Raw genomic sequence first — 21,517 nt, forward strand, 5'->3', positions numbered from 1 at the left:
CAAACTCGAGGTCGTTCACCACGAAATATGTTTTAAGAGACTCTTTACAATGTATGTAATCGGTCAAATTAAAAGAGGCAACTAACGAAAAATCATACATGTTGCTGAAAAAACAAACACATTGATCTACATTAGATTTTAGCAAATACTCTTTAAATACCACATCCAATTTGGTTTCGCAAAATCTAAATGAACCCTGTATGACATCTAGTTTTGCAATGACGCTTCAGTGGTTTATGACAAAAGCCACCGAAGGATAGTCAATTTATCCCTCCTCTGAATTGAGACACTCTCAACCAGTCATTAATACCAGAACGACTCTTGTTCCTATAACGACTGACCATCATTGATTTGGTCAAGAAATCATTAACTTGCTTAACAATTTCCCGCAAATATGACCCTTCATTTTAGATCCTAAAGTTTCGCCCCAAGCAACCAATCCGAAGATGAAAAATCCAATTGGGGTAAAAACTAAAGCGACTTATCTATTTATGGAGCTCACCTTGATAATGACCAACCGCACAAAACCATCTGAAGGGGGACGCTCCTAGGGCGCCACGAGGCTGTGCAAGAAGATCTCACGGTGCAAACCAATGAAGGAGACTGTAGGACATGTTGACACACATCCTTCACCCACTTACTATAAATACTCTCTCCGTCTACCTTAATATTGACTCATACAAACACCATCTGAAGGGGGATGCTCCCAGGGCACCACGAGGCCAAGCATGAATCTCACGACGTGAACATTCAGGGAGAAACGTGAGTGGAATTGACATATCATATATATCTTTTCCTCCCACTGAGCATTTTATAACCTAGGGTTTAGTTTACTTAGAAAAAAACACAACTAACGATTTTAACTGACTTTTTAGGTTTGCCCAAAAGTAACTCTTACTTTGGAAAATTGAACAACTTTTTATCATCATTCATTAAACTTTTTAATGAAGTCTTTGACCAACTGTTGCATGCTTGCAGCAAATCTATGTAATTCACCTTTCCAGGTAGGGGTGTTCCGTTTCCGTCAGCTTAAATACCCCAGTCTAGACAAAACCCGCCTTAGAAAGAAGGTCCCTTACAGATAGATTTAATACAAATTTAATCTTTTATTCCAATCAATTTAATCCTATTAAACTGATTCAAAAGATTAAACTTAGGTATCTAATCTCATTAGAACCGTGAAATTAGGTTTATCTCAATCCAATTTTAAAACCTTTTTAAAACATGAGTTCACCTAAGTTCGCATGCAACTCTTTCTTATTGATTTTAGTTCTAATTTCCATTATAACACTTATAACAGGAAACAACTAAAACCAACCTCAATGCAAAGCAACACATACAAGGTATTCATAACTCTTATAAATAAGCCTAAGTGTCATGCTCCATGCATTGTTCATTCATTACTACTGGTATATAACACTTATATAACAAAGCAATGAACCAAGCATACATGCTTCCATACACCCTTATACTATAACTCTTATAATATAAAGATGATGCATGAATATGCTTAATGCATGCATAAATATAACTCTTATATTATATGATGCATGAGCATGCTTTCTTGTAATTTCATTATGTCATTGACTATATTATAACACTTATAATATATGATGCATGAATAAAATGCATAATCTAAAGTGGGTTTTAAATCTATATGTCATACACTATGGCATATAAACAAATAAACATCTAATGTACATTAAATAAAAGTTGATAAATCGGGATAATTGGCCTCAAATCCTCAAGAAAAAGCTAACTATTACAAAGCACAAAGAGTCACTAGTTCAAACAGGCGAACCAGGTCTTGAACCGTCCAAGCGAAGATCGCGTCTCCTTGATCGTGTACCAACTCCTTGTGATCGTTTAGCAACGTTGTGTGAGCATAACCAATCGTTTAGCAATGATCGTATACCTTTGACTATGCGATGAAGCATGAAGGCCACACGATCGTGCAATGCAAGCCTTAAACGATCGAGTAGACGACAACGATGCGGTGAAGCATAATCATCTAAACGATCACTGAGCAAGTGTAAGGTATCGTATATCGAGTGATCGTGTAGTCAGTGACTATGCGATGAAGCATGCTGAACTACACGATCATTTAGTGCGCGCGCATTTTATTAAACGACAAGCATCAAATACTCTATGCGATCGTTTACCCCAAGCATCCACGCGATCGAGCAACCAACACTACGTGATAGAGTAAACTCTTTACACTATCGTTTAACATTAGCCATGCGATTGTTTAGTAAATACTACACGATCGGACAGAATTTTTCTACACGATCGTTTAGCCAAATCTCAACGATCGTTTAGCTTGGGTTACACGATGCGACCAACCTTTGGTCTTCTTTCTCGATGAGAACCACATCTCCATGCTTCGAAACTTCATCACGAATGACTCAAAACAACTTCAAACACTTTGAATACATACTCGATTGCTTGTTAATTATGCCCAAAAAACGCAGGGGCCCTTACAAATTAACACTTTGTAAACTTAAAAAAAGCTTTAAACACAGGCAACCATCCCGTAAACATTCATCAACACATCCACAAACACATTGAACATTTAAACGAATTGCAGAACAAACTTAAAACCCACCACGACTGTAAAAGAAGTGCAAAACAACAATGGAATTTGGAATATCTGAACAACCTAGCTCTGACACCAATTAAAGAAAATCACAAACAGAGATCTCCATGAGCAGCGGAAATGGATCGTTCCAAATTCCATTCAGATTGAACACAATAATCACAGTCTTAAACGGAAACGAATAGATTATGCATCAACAGAAATTACAGCATGTTAAAACAGGATTCAAGGGATAGAGTATGTGTACCTTTGAAGAACCATTCTTCAAATATCCCTCGGAAAGTCTCCAATGCGTCCACAACAACACTCGAACGCAACAAACAGCCCACCAACAACACGAACAACCAAAAGCTCCTCAAACTCAATCGAGTCCAACTTGATTCACGAATGGATGTAGAACACCACCATAAGTGTTACCTTGGTATTCTCGGTGTGAGAATCCAGGAGTTGTGGGCTTTGTATGATCTTGGATTGAGGAAGACAGGAGGTATGTGATTGAGTAGACGATCGAATAAGTGGGAGATAAGAATAATGTCTATCGCATAGACGATGTACTCGATCGTTTAGCAAATTGAAGCCTATCAAGTAGACTTTGCTACTCGATCGTGTAGCAACGATCAAAAGAGTAACTATCGTATAGTCAACTCTTAGCTGATCGTGTAGACTTTGTCAACGTTATCGCTTAGTAAAAACTATTTTTACTTGATAGCTTTTTCCGTGAGAAAATCCGAATGGAACAACTACTAATTTTGGAAAACAATTTTTCTTTTATCTCACGGTTGCCATAAAACTTCCAATAACCTCCCACTCAATTGGTTATTAGAGAAAAAGAATTAATTATCATATAATTAATATAAATAAATAAATATGATAACCAACTTATCATATTATATTTATAACTTATAGTTTTAATATTTCAGCATATGAAACATATAAACCATAGTTCTTTTTCTATTTTATGGTACTTAATATAAATCATATTTGTATAATCTTCCAATTAATGTATCTAGTACATCACAACAATTATATCATATATAATTGAATTTCCTCTTGTTAATTTGAACACTTCAAGCTAACCCAAAATCTGATTCTCAACTTGAACCCATTGAGCTACCAAGAGGATCTTATGGACCTGTAGCTTGAAGCTCCAACAATACGTGAATAACTAACTAAACTCTTTAGTCGTGAGATCAACCATCTATTAACTGTTGGGCACTCCACTAAAGACCGATAACTGCACTCTTCTCATATAAATATATTTATGTGTCCATATAACCAATCAACAGTGCGATAACCCTTCACAAATCGCTCGTAAGTACAGTTGAGTCAATTTACCGTTTTGCCCCTGTAGTTACATCTAACTCCTTAAGTACCATTGATTTCTCTAATGAACAATAAGTCATAGTCCTACTATGACTGAGTCATTTCTTCCAAAGAGAGGGTGTGGCCACTATGTTCAAGACCCGGAGTCAACCCTTAAGGGAGCAATTTATCTACTTACCCCTGCTTTGTGGAAAAAGTGAATTCCAACTTGTGTAACTGAGTTCCCAGCTCCTCAATTAGACAAATCCCCAAAAAGGTAGGCTTGTTGAGTTGGCAATCTGGTCACTCTTACCCATACTAATTAAATGACCTCCCTCATAGGCAGGAGTTCCCAAAACACTCAAGATTAAGGTCATGTCACCTATGGTCATTATAGTGAAATGTATGTCTCAATTATCAAAGGCGTTATATAAAAAGACTTACCATCATGGTCCGGTCTTATAAAAACTCTTTGTATAGGACACTCCTGCTTGCATGTCTCCACATGAATGGATATGAGTGGTTGTTACCCATGTATATTGAACCTCCATCTAGATCTTTGTATGTGTTGAACTAGTCCTTGTGAGGTGTCATGTGAAAAGAACACCATGAATCAATAACTCAATCTAGGTTCTTAGCTGGTCCATCATCATTAGCCTTTTGATTTGATGTAGCTAGGGTATCTGAATAGAAAAAAGAGTCTTCCCCTACTGAGTGGACTACCCTTTCTATACTTGCATCTAATCGAATCTTCGATTTTTCTTTGCCTTCTTCTATGGAATTATGCTTGCATCAAGATTTTTGAAGAACTTATCTTGAAAGTAAAAATATTTCTCTCAAGAAAAGCTTATTTGGCAAATCTTTAGTCTCATGGCCCCGGCATTCCCCTACATCCCCTGCGACCTGGCTACGTCATTTCACTTGCCTTGAATGCTTTTAGAAGTGAAAGTTATCCCCAAAAACCAACATGGGTCCTTTCAACATGCTTTGTCCTCACTCACATGCATCCTAGGAAAATTACCAGGAGGTCACCCTACATAGGATTGCTCCAAGCTAAGCATGCTTAACTTTGGAGTTCTTATGATTGAGCCACCGAAAAGGAAGGTGCACCTTGTTAATATAGATAGTAACTTTCAATTATTTTAAGCTTTTCTTGACCATACTTTCATGTCCTCGGGATCCCTCTCGTTCGGATGTGATACTGGTTCATTCATGTACTCCTCCTAAACTCGGGTCATTACAACTTTGTTGGGCTTTGCTGATAATTTGGTGGACTCTGTGAAAGTCCCACCAAGGCCCAAACTTGAAAAATGTTTTAGCTCAAAACCAACCGAAAGAAAACTTTGCCTTGAATACCATGTGCTGAAAGCACAATTCGTGTGAAAGCTTGATCTTGCCTTACACGTTGATGGCCAAGATTAATCCTAGGCACTCACACAATCAGATTTCCTTGAATGACTATCTTTCATTTTTCTTTATTTTAGATCAGAGAGCTCGAGAGAGGAGAGATACAGAAGGGAAAAGTTGTTAAACTTCTTAGAGAAATATGATGAAGATGATGAGTGAATAGTTATGCATAATGAGTAACGAGAAGAGGAAGAGGAAGGACACCAGTCTTTAATGTGGTTCGGCTTCAAGAAGGCCTACATCCACGGAGGAGCTGAGTTTTATTCAAAACTTACAGAGTTATTAAAGAATACAGATAAGTAGCTAGGATAGTTTCTTTTGTTTCAGTACATTTATGAGCTAGCTAAGTTGTATTTATATAGGACTTTACAAAAAAGTGTTACAATAGACTTGTAAAGTTAATTTCAGCATGTATTCTTTAACACTTAGGCGAGCATCAAAGGGAAAGGAAAAAAAGAAATAAAAGAAAAATTTAAGATTTATGAAGGTTCAAACCTAAATTGAAACCAAAGATGGGGCAAAGATTTGAGTGATGATCAGAAATCCTCCCTGAGAGAGGCCTTTACCCTCTTCAATATCAAAGACAATGATCGGACGCCGTATCGGAACTCGAGATTCTAATGCATCCCTTCGTCGACAACCCCAATCAAACCAAACTCAAAGCCATTATCGTCAAGGGGAATCTCACTGCTCCTTTTGATTTCAATTGCTTTCTTGAAATTATGTCCAAGCACATGAAACCTGAGCCCTTCATTCGCCAGCACACGTTGATGAGTATAGGTGAGAAGCTTGAGCCGTCGGAGTTGTGAGTGGATTTGAGAAGTTAAGGTTGGATCCAATGGAAGAATTCAGTATGAGGTTTCATTGCTCGAATGGCGGCCCAATGAAGGAGGAAGTAATGGAAAATTGGTTTTTTGTGCTTTACTGGAATGATTTCTAAAGTAATTTGTGGTGATCTTTTTTCCTTTCCATTACAAGACTTGGTTGGATTTTTAATTTTGGCTAACTTGAAGCTGCTACGATGCAACAACCCTTCAGCAGTCCAAGATTGTTGCCGGTGACTGCGAGAGCTCCCCTAAGCAATAAACATTTTTCTTCCTTTTCTTCATAGACTTGTCAATTGACAAGTTTGTCCATATTTAATTGAACATCAATTAATACAAGGCTCTGATTGCAACACTATTAAACTATGGGAGTTAATTGATGAAATTTAAAGTTTAAGATGTAATTGCAACAAACTTCATAATATAGGGGTGGCCTGTACAATTTTTTCTTATTTTAATAAATCATGTAAATACTTTAAAAATAGTTTTTAATGTTCCCTAACTTTTGCAAAAGAGTAGTTCATACCATCCTTTCAATTAGTTTAACTACCTAAAAGTTTTGTTTCGACACCAAGTATATATGTTTGAGAAAAATATATCAATGTGATATAATCGAAGTGTATTTCCCCATTCATAAGGATTATTCTTTTCCAAAAATGTCATATCAATCATGACCCAAATCATTACATAAAACAAAACAAAGGATACATTTTATTTTATTATTTTGATTATGTTTTTATATATTACATTAATGTATAAATGAAGATACAAATGTTTAAACAGGCGAGTGGTGCTAATGATAAAGTTGGCTTAAGGATTACTTAGTAATCCTTATATATATCAAACCTATATTATTTTGTTTTGGTTAATATATGTGGAATTTAATTTATAATGATAGAGAAACAAATCAAACATTAGGGTTATCAATAAAGAAGATCATATTCAAATCTATCTGGAATTGAAAATACCAATATCTAATGACACGAGTAATGATAATCATAACGTCGTCGTCTGAAGTAATATTCAGTAATTCTCTCTTATATATATATATATATATTTGGAGGGAGGGTCAATATATGGGAATTTTAATTTATTAATGATTGAGAGGCAAATCAAAACATTATTACACCATTGATTCCGATGGAAAAAAGGAACTACAAAGAAAATCATAAGGAAAGTCTAATACTAATCCACCATTGAAAATTTTGCATTAGTTTATTATTATTATTATTATTATTGTTATTATTATTATTAAACACTAATGACTAATCTAACCTAGTTAAAATTGCTGGGAAATACCAAAATTTTGGGGATCTTCAGTGGCTGGCTTTTCAATTTTGTAGCTCTATTTCTGCCCACATTGTCAAATCCACTCACAATTTGGACCCTAGGCCTCTCTTACTAATAGACTTGGTTCCTAACAAGGCACACATGGGAACAAATCAAATTTTAGGCTCCAATGGATGACAAATAAAAAATTGCTAATATACCCCTCTATTTTTAATTTATTAATTGATAGAAAATTAAAATATAACAAAGTTAAATCGGTAATTTTATTTTTAAAAAATCCAACAAAATCTTGCAAAATTCAACCATTTTAGTCTGAAAATGGTTCTAACAGAATAAAATTCGAGTGATATCCATCAAGGTTTAAAATCATGGTATGACTCAATTGGTTATGACATTGTATACTTGACCCAGAATTCAAAGGTTTGAATCTCCATTTACTCATGTTGTTTGTTAACTTAAAAACAAGAATATGTCTAATTATTTTGATTTTCTCTTTAAAATGCTCCCTATAACAAAAGCTATATATATGTACAAATTCTTATCGAATTGAGAGGAATATAAGAAAGCATAAAACCATTTTTTTTTTTAACTTCTATAGCATTTTTATTGAAAAGTACAAGTTAGCTTACTTGCTAATGATTTCATTGGGCAAGAGTGGAAGGGAAAGAACTAATTTAAGAAGATAACATGATATTGAAGAGACTACAAACAAAACTCACACCAGATATTTTCTTTTTAACACTATTTAGCTTAAGACTAAGGCATAAAGCTGGCTCATAAAGCTAATAAACAAACTAACCCATGGTGTACGAAGGTGTTGGCAAGTTGATAACTGTTGTCTTCACTTTGGTCATCATGTTGATGCTGTTGGTAACACCTTGAGAACCAATTCCACTGTCCTTGATTCCCTGTTCCACACCCTCGAGTTCATAAAAACGATAGACGTTTTGATAATAATGGTGGCCATTTTAGATATTTACGGTACCTGGAATGGGAAATGATCAGGTCCTCGAGCAGGTGCAGAGTTGATTTGAACTGTTCCAGTTTCCATTGCGTCGCTTATCAATATCGCCTTGTTAATGTCCTTTGTGAAGACACATCCCTGTTTTTCACACATTACTCAACTCAAATAGCAATGTTGAAAGTTTTGCTAAATATAGTTTTAAATTGATCTTTCTTTAGGTCATTTGTGAGCATATACTAAAAGAAATCAAGAAAAAACAATTATTCAAACACGTTTCTAAAAGATTTTTGTTCTAAAAACAGAACATTGTGCTCAAAACCGTTTCCAAATGAAGAAGCTCGAGTTATTTTTGTTAGATGATATACTATTAAATTTGCCTTCACTCATCGGCTTAAGTTTATAGTTCAATCGACAATTTAAGAATTTCTACACAACTTAGTAGAAGGTAAAGCACATTTCTCAGAATAACTAAATGAGACTTTATTTTATACCTGAAGTCCAAAGTTGCTAGCATTACAATGGTGGATTCCTTCTTCAATAGAACTGATCCTAATGACTGGCAAAACTGGACCAAAAGGTTCCTCCCATGCAATCCTCATATCAGGCCTAACATTATCTAATAACAAGGGCCAAATCAGGTTGCCCTCTCTTCTGTACTCTTGGCAAAATGTTGCTCCCTTTTCCTTTGCATCCATTACCAACCCTTCAATAAAATTCGCCGAGGATTCGGTCACGACTGGAGTAATATCTGAGTCATCTTCAGGGGCACCAACAGTTAATTTAGCCACCCGTGCCTTTACTTTCTCGACTAAAGCATCTGCGACGGACTCCATTACCAAAACAACTTTTACGGCAGTACACCTTTGGCCACTGTCGTCAAAAGAAAATAAGTACCAAGCAACTTAGTTGACACCTATCAGTAAGCTTTTGAAAATGAATTTTCAGAAAAAATGACTTTGATAAGAAGAAGATCATCACAAGATCAGTTCACAAAAAACAACCTACTCTGTTCTAAACATGAAGGACAAGAACAAGTTTTCTTCTTTCTATCAAATCAGCCAATTAGTTAAGCTTTTCACTCATGACAAAGAATGGAAAATGGGAAGCTAATATGAGTCTGGTATCAACCAGTATAAATGAACGAAAGCAGGCATGTTCCAAGCGCAAATTTGAACATATCTCCTGTGCCTAGAAATTTATGAATAAACCCTTGAATGAATTTGAGAAGGATCTGCTCTCACCTGTAAGAAAAGCCTCCCTTTATAATGTTAGCAGCAACTAAATCGAGATCTGCATCCTGGAGCACAATGCAGGCGTCTTTGCCTCCCAGTTCCATCTGAAGAGGTATCATGCCTGCTTTCTTTGAAATTGCAATACCGGTATCCCCACCAGTAAAGCTGCACAGAAAAAACAAGTACAAAACCGAGTCACACGAATAGAAGATCTCATAAATCATCATCAAGCGAGAATGAAGCAGTATTTACCTTATACAGTCGACACCTGGATGCATCGTGAGGAAATCACCTATCTCGGAACCTTTTCCAGTGACACAACTAATAAGGCCTTTTGGAAAACCAGCTAGGTGGAAGCAATGTACCATGTGGAGAGCAGAAACTGCGCCCTGCATTATAGTAAGAGCATTATACAGATGACAAACAAATTCTACAATGTCAGCTCTCTTATATTTTTCTTATTCAATCTACTTCATGAGCCTAGATATTGGTTGTGTTTTCTCATGATCCGCTTGAGAAAAATGAAACAGAACAGGAGTTTACAGTCAGTCGTTGAGTTATTTTATTCAATATTCATCAATGAAGAATGCATTAGAGAGACCACAATCATGTATGATGAGCTAATTTTGTGTAACGTACCTGAGTTGGAGGCTTGAGGACGATAGAATTTCCAGCAATCAAAGCGGGGGCAATTTTTGAAACAGCCAAATTGACAGGATAGTTGAATGGAGGAATGGCTAAAATCACACCAAGAGGGATCTGGATTTTTCAATTTCAAAAGTGGTGCATAAAAAATGTTAACAACTTCAAATACTTCTAAAGGTGTTTTTATCCGTCTTTTTATGATTAATATTTTTCTTAAAAAATATTTCAAAAATTGGAAAATCACGAAAATTAGAAGAGTAATTAAGATAATAATAAATTACTAAGATAAAGACAAAAATATTACCCAATTTTTTTTTTTTTTTTTTTGCAAAGGTATTATAATTAAAGTGTGGGATGGGGGAATCGAATCTCTGATCTCAAAGTTGATAGTACAAGCACTATGTCAACTGAATTACGCTCATGTTGGCAAAAAAAAATTATATAACGAAAAGAAAGATTAGTGACAGAAATTGAAGCAGAGAGAGATTAACAAGAGAAAGTAACTATGTGGGAAAAAAATTTTGCGAGAGAAAATGTGTAAAGGGAGGAACAAATGAGAGAGAATATGTAAAGAAAGAATAGTGAGAAAAGTAGTGTATAAAAAAAGAAAATACTTAGGTACATCTTGAACATCACCTATATTTGTACATTCACTAAGTTGTCAAATCATAATTTAGTCATGTGGCAAATTCTTTATATTTCTTTTTTGAAATAGTTTAATTCTTTTTTTTTTTGAGTGATGAGAGAGAAAACACAGAAATAAGTGCATTTTGGAATGCACTCAAATATTACCCAAAAAAATTTTGCGACAGAAACGTGTGAAGAGATATCTTGTTAAATAAACAAAAAGAAAAAATATATATATGGAATCTAAAGATGTAGCAATTAACTAAAACCAAAAACATTCTAACAAATGTCTAATTTAAAGATGGTTTTGAAACAAATGAAAAAAATATAGGGTATTTTTTGTAATTTAGTCTAAAAAGTGTATCATATGGGAAAATAAAAGGTTAGTGAGAGAATATATGGGTAAAAAGCGATCCAGAAAAGGTATGGGTAGAGTTTAGAGAAAAAAGAAAGTAGTGAGAGCATGAAAATAGATGATAAGGAGAAAAAAAAAAGATTTAAGAGTAATCAGAGTAATAAAGTAGGTCATAAATGATTAAGATGAAATATTAGCCATTGAAAGACAAACATTTAAGACATAAAGTGCTTAATCATCTAAAAGTAATTATGTCCCAACGAAACATACAAAACAGAAAAGATGAGAACATTTACCTTGGAAGTAAGGCAATATTTGGTCCTTTCATTTCCAGGGAAACTGTCGGAAACCAAGAACTTCCCCTCACCCAAGATCCTAACACCTTCTTCAGCACAATATGAAACAAGATCCCCAGACCTCACAACCTTCACAGAATTCAAACCCATTACCACAACTTCACATTTCCACAGTAAAAGCTACCAAAAATCCAACAAAAACAAGAAAAACAAACAACAAATGTAACTCAATAATAGTACCTCAGTCACTGCATCTTTGGCTGGTTTTGCAATTTCCTTCACCAAACATTCAGCAATGGGGGCTTTGTGTTCTTTCAAAATTGCAGCAGCTTTGTGTAGTAGCTCTGCTCTCTTCCACAATGGAGTCTTTGCCCATGATTTCTGAGCAGTTTTGGCTATTTCCATCACTTTATTAACCTCCTCTTGGTTACAAGCTATTTTAACAAACACCTTACAGGCATTAATTACCTTCCAAACATTCTCATAATTCACAAACATTTCTATTAACCCACAACATTTTTTCAACAAACGTCTCGAAATTGACTTCAGGACCTCAGAATTAAAAGGAAAACAAACAGAAAAACATGGAAATGGGGGGATTTTGTTTTGTTTTTTTGATGGGGTTATACCTTGAACTCTGTACTGAGTCTTCCTTGTAGTGGGGTTGATAATGGCGACGGATTTCCCCGAGGAGGATTTCTTCCATTCACCCTCGGAATAGTATTTGTAGACTTCACCATCGAGAATCTCTGCAAAAACCCCATTACCCGCCATGGAAATTGATGAGAAAAAGGAATAGGGGGAATTTGGAGGAGATTCTTGAGAGAGAGAGAAGAAATTGAAAGAGATGAAAAGAAGAGTATGTGGCTGAATTTGGATGATGGGTTGTTGGTATAAATAGGAAGGAGGAGGACGAAGTGCCACGCTTTTGAATGTGAAAGGCTCAAACCAGGGAGTGGCTTCTCTTTCGCCATGTGAGCATTTTAACTGTTTTTACACTCTACTGTCTTTTTATGGCAAACTGAGCCTTTTTTAAAAAACAAAAAAAAACAAAAAAACAAATTCTAAAAATAAAAATTCTTTTAGTTTTTAGATCTTAATTTAGTTAAAATATCATTTTTTTCAATAAATTTTAAATTTATGTAATTTTAGTTTGTCTTTCGATAAATCTTAAATTTAATCTATTTTATTAATTTATTGTTTACTTTTTCAAAAAAATTTATTACCTTTTAGTATTTTCACTATAAATTTTGAATTTTCCCTTAAAGATTATTTTTATTATTCAATCAATTTCAATAAAATTTAAAATTGGATATTAAATAATACGACGACTAAAATTGAAGAATGTCCAAAATATGGGGTATTTTGATCCTTTTAATAAATATAAAGGTAAATTTAAAAAAAAAAAAAAAACTATTGAATTTTATTTTGTTTCAAAGATGTCCATATTCTTTTAGAAGTTGCAATGTTACTGTGGAGATTTCAAAACTATGTTTGAAGTCCATATTGGTTTTGTAATTAACTAGGACCTATGAAAAAAATTTGGATCCTAACATTCTAATGAATATCTACTTGAAAAGTAGTCTAAAACGTTTATGAAAAGTCAATGATAATATTTTAGTTATAAGGATATGGATATTTTTTAAATCTGAGAAAGTTGAAGGTCATTATGTAATCAATAGTTGAAACATAAAAAGTTGGGTTTTTTTACCAAAAAAAAAAAAATGGGTATTTAGTATCATGAAAGGGATGGATCATAAGAAAATAAAGAGCCAAAAATATAGGAAGCTTATTGAATNTATATATATATATTAACCAACATGAGAATGTGTTTTTTTTTTTTTCAATATTTGCTTAATTACCACTAAATTTTGGGATTTTCATACTTTTGAGCTCCCAAACTTGTGGATCTTCCCATCTTTGTTTTTACTTTTTCTCTTCTAAATTTTGTTTGGATTTAATTACATTTCTAAGATTAGTAAATAAAATCGAACTGTAGTTAAATTTATTCTGATCTCGATTTCATCCTAATTTAAACATGATGCTAAATTCTCGTTTCAAAATTAAAAAAACAAAAGTAATAATTTTTTTACACAAAAGATAAATTTATTGTTTGGTTTTATATCTTGACTCAATTTTCGAATTTTAAAAGATAAAGATAAAATCAACGTGAATGTAACTCAACCTAATATAGAATTTTGAGATGAGCGATTTGATTTTCTAGCTAATATTATTACTCAATTAACTTAAATCTTCATTAAAAATTTCAAAATGTTTGTTTTTTTCCAAAAAAAAAAAAAAAAAAAAAAAAAAACACATGTTACATGTGTTAGAACCTGAATTCATCATGGTGCAAGAGAAAATTAGTTGCTTTGGATTCCTTGGCTTGAGAGAAACAAGAACACCACCTGTATCTTTTGATGCAATTAAAACAAATATATATATTAATTTTTATTTCAAATAAAACCAAAGGTTAAAATGGAGATTTCAAGGAATAATAGCCTACTTAATCACATGATGATCATGAAACTAATAAACTAATGGTTAACATAAATATAATTCACAATAAATACCTCGACGTTTTATATAGTAATAGTTATGCTCGAATTAGTAATTCTATTAGTCAGATTGTGTTTTAAAAATAGGCTTCAATTCAATAGATTGGCTTTGTAATAACAACTTAAATCAATTATATAGTTTTAATATCATTATAAATACTCTAACACAAACTATATGTCATTTGAGTTAATAGTCGTTTTAGCAAAATGAATCATACATTAAACTCATATAAACTAACTAATCTCTAAAGTTTTTTTTTCCTTGATAAAACTAATGTATGATTGCCAAAACAACCGTAATTCAATTGTCATAAACTTATAATACTATCATGAGGTGAAAAGTTCGATTCTCTTCTATTCTACACATTGCCAAAAAAAAAAAAAAAAAAAAAAAAACTAATATAGAATCATATATATGCTCTCAAGAACATTAACATCCTTTCCCTCGAAAAGAACAACATCAATACATCATATAACAATCCTTGAAAAATCATTTCGAGCATTAAAAGGAAGTCCGAAATTCACATACAATCTTATATTGAATCATGAATACATCAATTTGAACATAACTAAGTAGATAAGACACGATTATCATTCTAAAGATCAATAATTCGAAATATGATACGTTTTTTAACGAGAGTATTGTAACCTGAAGATGCAATTTGGAAGGCAGAGTTGGTGAGAAAATGGAGGTAGGAGAGGTGAGCCATCAAAATAATAATTAATGTTTATATATTCTGTGTTTGGATAGCGAGAAAATTTGCATAATTTTCCGGGAAAGGAAAGGAAAATTTTAGCTAAGTCGTAGGAGTGAGGATGGTAAGAAAGGGAAGGTTAAAAAAGAGTTTGAGTGGTGGGACAGTTAACTCGGTAGAAACTGTTTTTACTGTGTAAATTTTCAATTTGGTTTTCCATGCAAACATGCACAACGTGTTTGTGGAGTTTTTTTTTTTTTTTCCATTACACACCACACCTTAAATTTCTCAACTCGTTCAAACTTTTCCTTTGTTTTCTTCTAAAATTTTTAAAAAAAAAATAAAAATAAAAATAAAATAAAAAAACTTTTTTTTTATGTTCTAATTTGATAATATGTATCAGTTTAATCCTTTTAGTTGTAAGAGTTGCAATTTGGTCCTTTATGATTTTGTTATATCTTTCTCAAAATAATGTCATGGTTTCTTTAATTTTATTATTTTTGGAAGTATAGTATTGAAACTTTCAAGGGTTTTGAAAAGAAAAAAAAAAAGGTGCAACTATCAAACTACATAATCCATGTGTCAAGCATAATATATAACAATATTTTGTAGCACAAGAAATAAACAATAAGAAGAAACACAAGAGTTGGTAATCCAGTTCGTTGCAAAGTCACTTACGTTTGGAGGATACTGTGTCCTGTGGAAAGAAATTTCAACCGCGCTTACAACTTAGTTCTTATATATTAGATATACCAATTGAAAAATATCATAAATAACCTTCGAGAACAACTAAAGGAAAATGGCACCAAAAATCATAATCAAATAAGAGATATTCTTCCAATAAAGGCAGCTTTGACCAACACACGATGCTTTACCCATAGAGAAACAATTTTCCTAACAAAAATAGATACTCAACCTAAAATGTTATAACATGTTTATATGTAAAGAGACCTTAAAACTTCAATAACTTGTGAAAATAAACCATCTCACGAACAAAAAGAAAAAAAGTCTCGCATAAAAAAAATGGTATGTTTTGAAAAGTTTTTTAATTTTTAACGATTTGAATAGTCAACAAATTTGAAAGATCAAATTCATATAGCAAATACAAGTTACATGAACAAAAATGCTTAATTATTTGAATTAAATATAATTTACTAGTTTTAGTAGAGATGATAAACTAAGCAGAAAATAAATTTATCCCTAATTTTTTTAATTAAAAAAAAAAAAGAAGAAAAGATAATAAAAACCTTAAAATAATGTCAAATTTAAACGTAACTATGTCCATGAATTTAATCACTAGCCTTCCACAATTGTCACACTTAAAATACATAAATAAAAAATTATAAAATTGTACATAGATGAGATACTATTTGTAAAAGAGAGCACATATACATACATCAATTAATGAAAGAAATAAATATAAATTATAAAAAAAATATCAATTTTAATTATGAACTTGATAAGATTCTGTCGTGTGTATCACATTTACCATAAACTTTTAATCTTATTAAATTATATTTTATATTTAAACAAACATTTGTGAAACTTGATAATTGAAAAAAAAATTCATATACATGCAAAATAGGTTTAGGCCTCATTTAGTAACATTTCTGTTTTTTGGTTTTTTTATTTATTGTTTCTAAGCTTATGAAAAACGAAATCATTTGGTAAATGTAGTTTTCATAAACTTTATCAAAATTGTGATGAAAATTCAAAAATATAAAAAAATCAAATTTCGTTTCTTGCTTCTTACTTCTTATTTTAATTTTTTTCCCGTTCATAAATTAAAATATTACTTTATTATTTTTACTACTAAAATGATTATAAATATCATAAATTAAATATAATATAAAGTTTTTTTATATTTAATTTTTAAAACTTACTTTCATGACATTTTGAATTATAGATATTAAGCTTAACTCCTCTCTCAAGCATGTTCCCATTTTGCCCCTCTCATCATGAGCCTTATGATCTCTATTGGGAAAAGTGCACCAAATATTTGGGATTAGTTTGAATTGATAAGGTATATATGTCAAATATGTGAGGGTTATTTCTCTTTATGGGTAAATGTTCCTAAACCATAACTTTCCCTCCTCACATATCAATTTCTACATAGAAAGTAGTGCCTTTTGACACAACTATCCATATCCCTTCACATTCCCCTTTCAAAATTTCAATTTTAGCTGCAAAGAAACCTATTTCGATTAGGTATATTTGATCTTGAGACTTCAAAGATTTTGAAAAGTAACACATAAATTACAACAAAATTTTATGGGTTTGTAATGCTTACGTTTCTCATTTTCAATTTTTTTTTAAAAATAAAATACACTTAAGATTAAAATACTATTTTGATCTCTATACTTTTAGGATTGTTCAGTTTTAGTTCCTATACTTTCAAACGCTCAATTTTAGTCCATGTATTTTTTATAAATTTTAAATTTAGTCCTTAAAAGTTAATTTTTATTGAAATCAACTAAATAATTATAATATTAATGATTTTCATGTAAGAAAATATAATATGTGAATATGTTTTCAAAATTTAGAGTAGAAATGCTAATGAGTAACTAAGGTTTTTGAAAAATAAAATCAACAATAAACAAGCAATACGGACTAAATTTAAGATTTATTAAAAGTATAGGAATTAAAATTTGACATTTGAAATACATCAACAAAAATTAGATGAAGTTCAAAGTATAAAAACCACGATGGTATTTTAAACCTACATTTAATAACTATACCTTTTTTTAAAAAAAAAAGATTTCTTGTTTCCTTTTACCGCATTCTCTCTTTTTTTTTCAATATTAATAAAATTATAATTTAGGTGATCTCAAATCAATATAAATTGGAGAGAGAATTATATTTCGTGGTTTGAACTTGAACGTGGGGCCTTCTATACCACCCAACTTTGGTATCATATTAAATCATTTATTGATTCAAAAGCTTAAATTTATGGGTGAATATAAACTTAACATTATACCAACAAAGTAAGAGATTGCTTAATAATGATAATGGTAAAAACCAATAAATGCTTACCCAATGTATATTTTTAGTTTTTTTTTTTAAAAAAATATATGTATAAAAAAAAAAAAAGATGACAAATCAATTAGAGAACATCTCACCTAGTTATTTGCTTAATTAATTTATTTATTAAAATTTTAGTTTTAAAAAGTTCTCTATCCTCCAAGAAAGTTGGGTTGGTGATGGAGACATCTTTGTCACTAACCTAAAATTCAAAATCTCTTTTCTTAGCTCATCTTTTATTGAGAAGGTCCCATTTAGAGAGAGATTAAGCTCCCTTTGGAATTTGTGAGGTGAATATAATGCATAGTGGGAATTTATGGAAGGTATATATTCAAAGTTTAATTGCTACTTTTTTTTTTTTCTTTTATGATGTTTTAGAAAATGTGAAATTTGTTAAGTATAATTTCTTATTGATTTTAATTTTTAAAGAAGTTAAATTTGTATAATTTTTAAATTTTGAACCTTTTTTAATCTTTATTTTCTTTTTTAAAAAAATTAATATTTATTATTATTCCACCAGAAACAATGACTATGAAATATCATAAAATAAGAATGTTACCAAACAAAAAAGAAATATAATAATAATAATAATAATAATAATAATAAGTCTATGCATGTGTGTCAGAGAGAGGAAATGAACTTTCTTTTTTTTTTTTTTTACTACAGAAACTACTTTTTCGAGATCGACGGTATAAAATTTACGTCGATTGAACTATGCTTATTTTGGATCTTCATTTTAGTTATTTCAATGTCGTTATTGAGTAATTTATTCCACTTACATTTATGTGTAAGTTAATAATTATAGGATAATATATCAATACTATGGTTCTACATTTTCATTGACTTGTCAACTTTTTCGTTAATATTTCTACATTTTCATGGATTAGATATCGATATAAGAGTGATTCAACATTCTTATTATATCACTAAAAAAAATCCAAGAAACATGAAAAAAAAGCAACAAAAAGTCACTAACATGAATATAATATAAATTAACTTGTTTGAAGAAAGATATAATATTTATTTATAATTTTAAAATATTTTATTATTATAAAATTTTCAAAAATATCTATCAATATTGATATTTTATCAATATTTTGATCTATATTTTTATAACATTAAGACTTCGACATTTCCGTTGATATCGACATGAAGATAAATATATATTTTTTATTTGACAGAAGAAATTTTTTTTGTTAAAGCATGTGATACATTAAAAGAAAGGGGTTAGGTGCATCTATAGAAAATATAGTGTAAAATTTCTGTGGTTTTTAAGCCTTTAAATTATTTGTGCACAAAAAGACATTTTGGAGTGTGAATATTTTGTGGTCATTGTGTGAGAAAATGAAGGCAAAGTGGCCCACCATTTCTCTGTCTCTATTCCATAGCCATATATATGTTGCATATAAAGCAAAAGGGAAGTTTAATTTCTTAAATGATTTTCATTTTTTTTTTTACATAATTTATCCCATAAATTATTTTTCATATATGTATATAAAGGAATATTATTCCAATGGAATATCCCTAGCCCAACTAAATGTATAATAGGCTTAGGTAGTTTTTTTTTTACCAATCCAAATATAAAAATATATGTTTTTTTAACCCAACTGAGTTTGACTATCAAGGATGTATAAACTATTAATAACAACCAATAAAATCTAATATTTTTTTACAATGTAATCGAGTGGAAGAATCAAACCTATGATCTTTAAGTTAGTATTACATGTTTTTATTTCTGTTGAATTATATGTTGGTTGTGACTCGAAAAAATTCTAAATAAAACAAATTAAATGATCGTTATATATATGTAATATAGCTAAATCAGACCTAGCTCAATTAAAAAATAATAATAATATTAGAATTTGGAAGGGATAAATATTTGTGGTAGATCTATTATAGAACTTAGGTGTGTGGTCTTAAAAAGCATGGTTTCTCCATATCAATTATTGGACTTTTCAAAAGAAGGGGCAATAAATATCATTTCTACAAAGTGAATTGCACTCAATACTTTTCCCACTATCCAACCACTTTTTTTTTGGGTATCATTAAAAAGGATAGGATATGCATATTTGAATTTCGTAATTTGAGTCATTAATAAAATTTATAAAGAAATTGGTAGGACAATTTTTTTTAGTTTGAAAAAAAATGGATAGACATTCTCTTTTAATAACAATTTCATTTTTAACTGTTTTTTAAGGCTTTTTTTAATTAATTTTTTTCAATTATGTATTCAACTTCCTTAAAAAAAACACTTAAATTTATAGTCAAATTCTAAATAAAAAAAAAAAAAAAAAAAACAAACAAAGATGTTTAAAATTGTTTTCTTATATCACATTTTGTAACTATTTAGTTTTTGAAAATTATGTTTATAAATAACTCCTTCAACCTTTAAATTTTATAATTTTTACAAATGTTTTAAAAAGTCAAACCAAATTTGTTAAAACTAAAAAGAAAAGTTGTTATTATTTTTTTTTTAATTTGGCTGACCAATAATTCAGCTCTTGTATTTAAGAAATATGTAAATTATTGTATGAAATCGAGAGGAAATAAACTTAGCTTTCAAAAACTGAAAACCAAAAACGAAATGGATACCAAATAAAATCTTAGTTTTTCAAAATTTTACTTCGTTTCGTAGGGAGTGAATAACAAATCGTAAAACTTTAAGTGGAAGCAAGGTTTATAATCTCAATTTTCAGAAACCAAATACTAAAAAATCAAATGGTTATCAAGAACTTTAAATTTTATTAGGCATATATAAAAAGTTGTAAAAACATATTAAACACTTTTTAAACCATAGACGATACTCGTATATTAAAGTTTATAAAGCTTATTAAATATAAACCTAAAATTTTATAGACTAACTTTGTAATTTAGCATGTTCTTCCTCTCTTTGCTATGCAGAGTTTGTAGATTTAAATGGAAGTGATATTTTCATTGTATCTTATTTATTTATTATTGAAAAGCCCTTCTAAAATGTTATCTAATTTTGAGAATGTTTTACTCTATAGCATAATAATATGATACATTTATAAATCTGTTAAACTCTTATTTAATCATAATATATCATTTAATTATGCCGATTTTTGTAAATTTTTCACATATATATTTCGAAGTTCATTAAAATGAATAGTGCTAAAAATTATTACCTCAATTCACAATTCTTTCCTACAAAAGATTAATTTTTAATGAAAAAAATAATTAAATTAATTTTCAAATTGGAAAATCAAATGATAAGAAATTCTACCTACCCGCACCCCTCCTTGTAAGATTGAAAAGTGCATCTCTCCCAATAGAATTTGAGGTCAAAGCTTTTTTATTTTTATTTTTATTTTTTATTTTTTATTTTTTTAAAAAACTTTTATTTATTTATTATATTATTACAATTGTAATTATTTACACCTTAGGAAGATGGTAATGTTGCATTCTTTTAACCATTTGTTCCAATAGATTTATAAGTTTGAATCTTACCTTTTATTTGAGTTGCAACATTTATTTTATTTTAAAGAATTTGATTATTTTTTAAGGAAAATATTTAAAGCAACTGACCAAAGTTCATAATACTAGCCTCCTCAAAGATAGAGGAGAAGAACCACACCGGCAACACAAAAGAATCACTATAACAAATATGACTTATTATAGCTTTTGGAGTCTTTTTTTAAAAATAGGCTATAAAATCTTTAAAAAAAAGAAGGGGAAGGGGATGTT

At 30.7% G+C, this 21,517-nt stretch overlaps 1 protein-coding gene and 1 pseudogene across 2 annotated transcripts; one reads left to right on the forward strand and one right to left on the reverse strand.

Moving 5' to 3' along the window:
• Positions 1-5,518: 5,518 nt before the first annotated feature.
• On the forward strand, positions 5,519-7,053 carry LOC120079288 (annotated as a pseudogene).
• Positions 7,054-7,204: 151 nt separating this feature from the next.
• On the reverse strand, positions 7,205-12,416 carry LOC120079894 (NADP-dependent glyceraldehyde-3-phosphate dehydrogenase). 2 transcript variants are annotated; one of them, XM_039034338.1, is made up of 10 exons: positions 12,168-12,416; positions 11,779-11,972; positions 11,539-11,667; positions 10,255-10,374; positions 9,868-10,004; positions 9,625-9,780; positions 8,875-9,253; positions 8,405-8,521; positions 8,219-8,327; positions 7,205-7,546 (listed from the first exon to the last, which is right to left on the reverse strand). In XM_039034338.1, exons 1-10 carry the CDS (start codon positions 12,310-12,312, stop codon positions 7,503-7,505), a joined length of 1,530 nt encoding a protein of 509 aa, XP_038890266.1. In that variant the 5' UTR covers positions 12,313-12,416; the 3' UTR covers positions 7,205-7,502. The 2 variants fall into 2 exon arrangements, with proteins under 2 accessions (XP_038890266.1, XP_038890267.1); XM_039034339.1 differs by lacking the exon at positions 7,205-7,546 and having other exon boundaries at positions 7,978-8,327.
• Between the last annotated feature and the right edge of the window lie 9,101 nt (positions 12,417-21,517).

The sequence above is a fragment of the Benincasa hispida genome, chromosome 6 (genome assembly GCF_009727055.1).
Source record: "Benincasa hispida cultivar B227 chromosome 6, ASM972705v1, whole genome shotgun sequence".
NCBI lineage: Eukaryota > Viridiplantae > Streptophyta > Magnoliopsida > Cucurbitales > Cucurbitaceae > Benincasa > Benincasa hispida.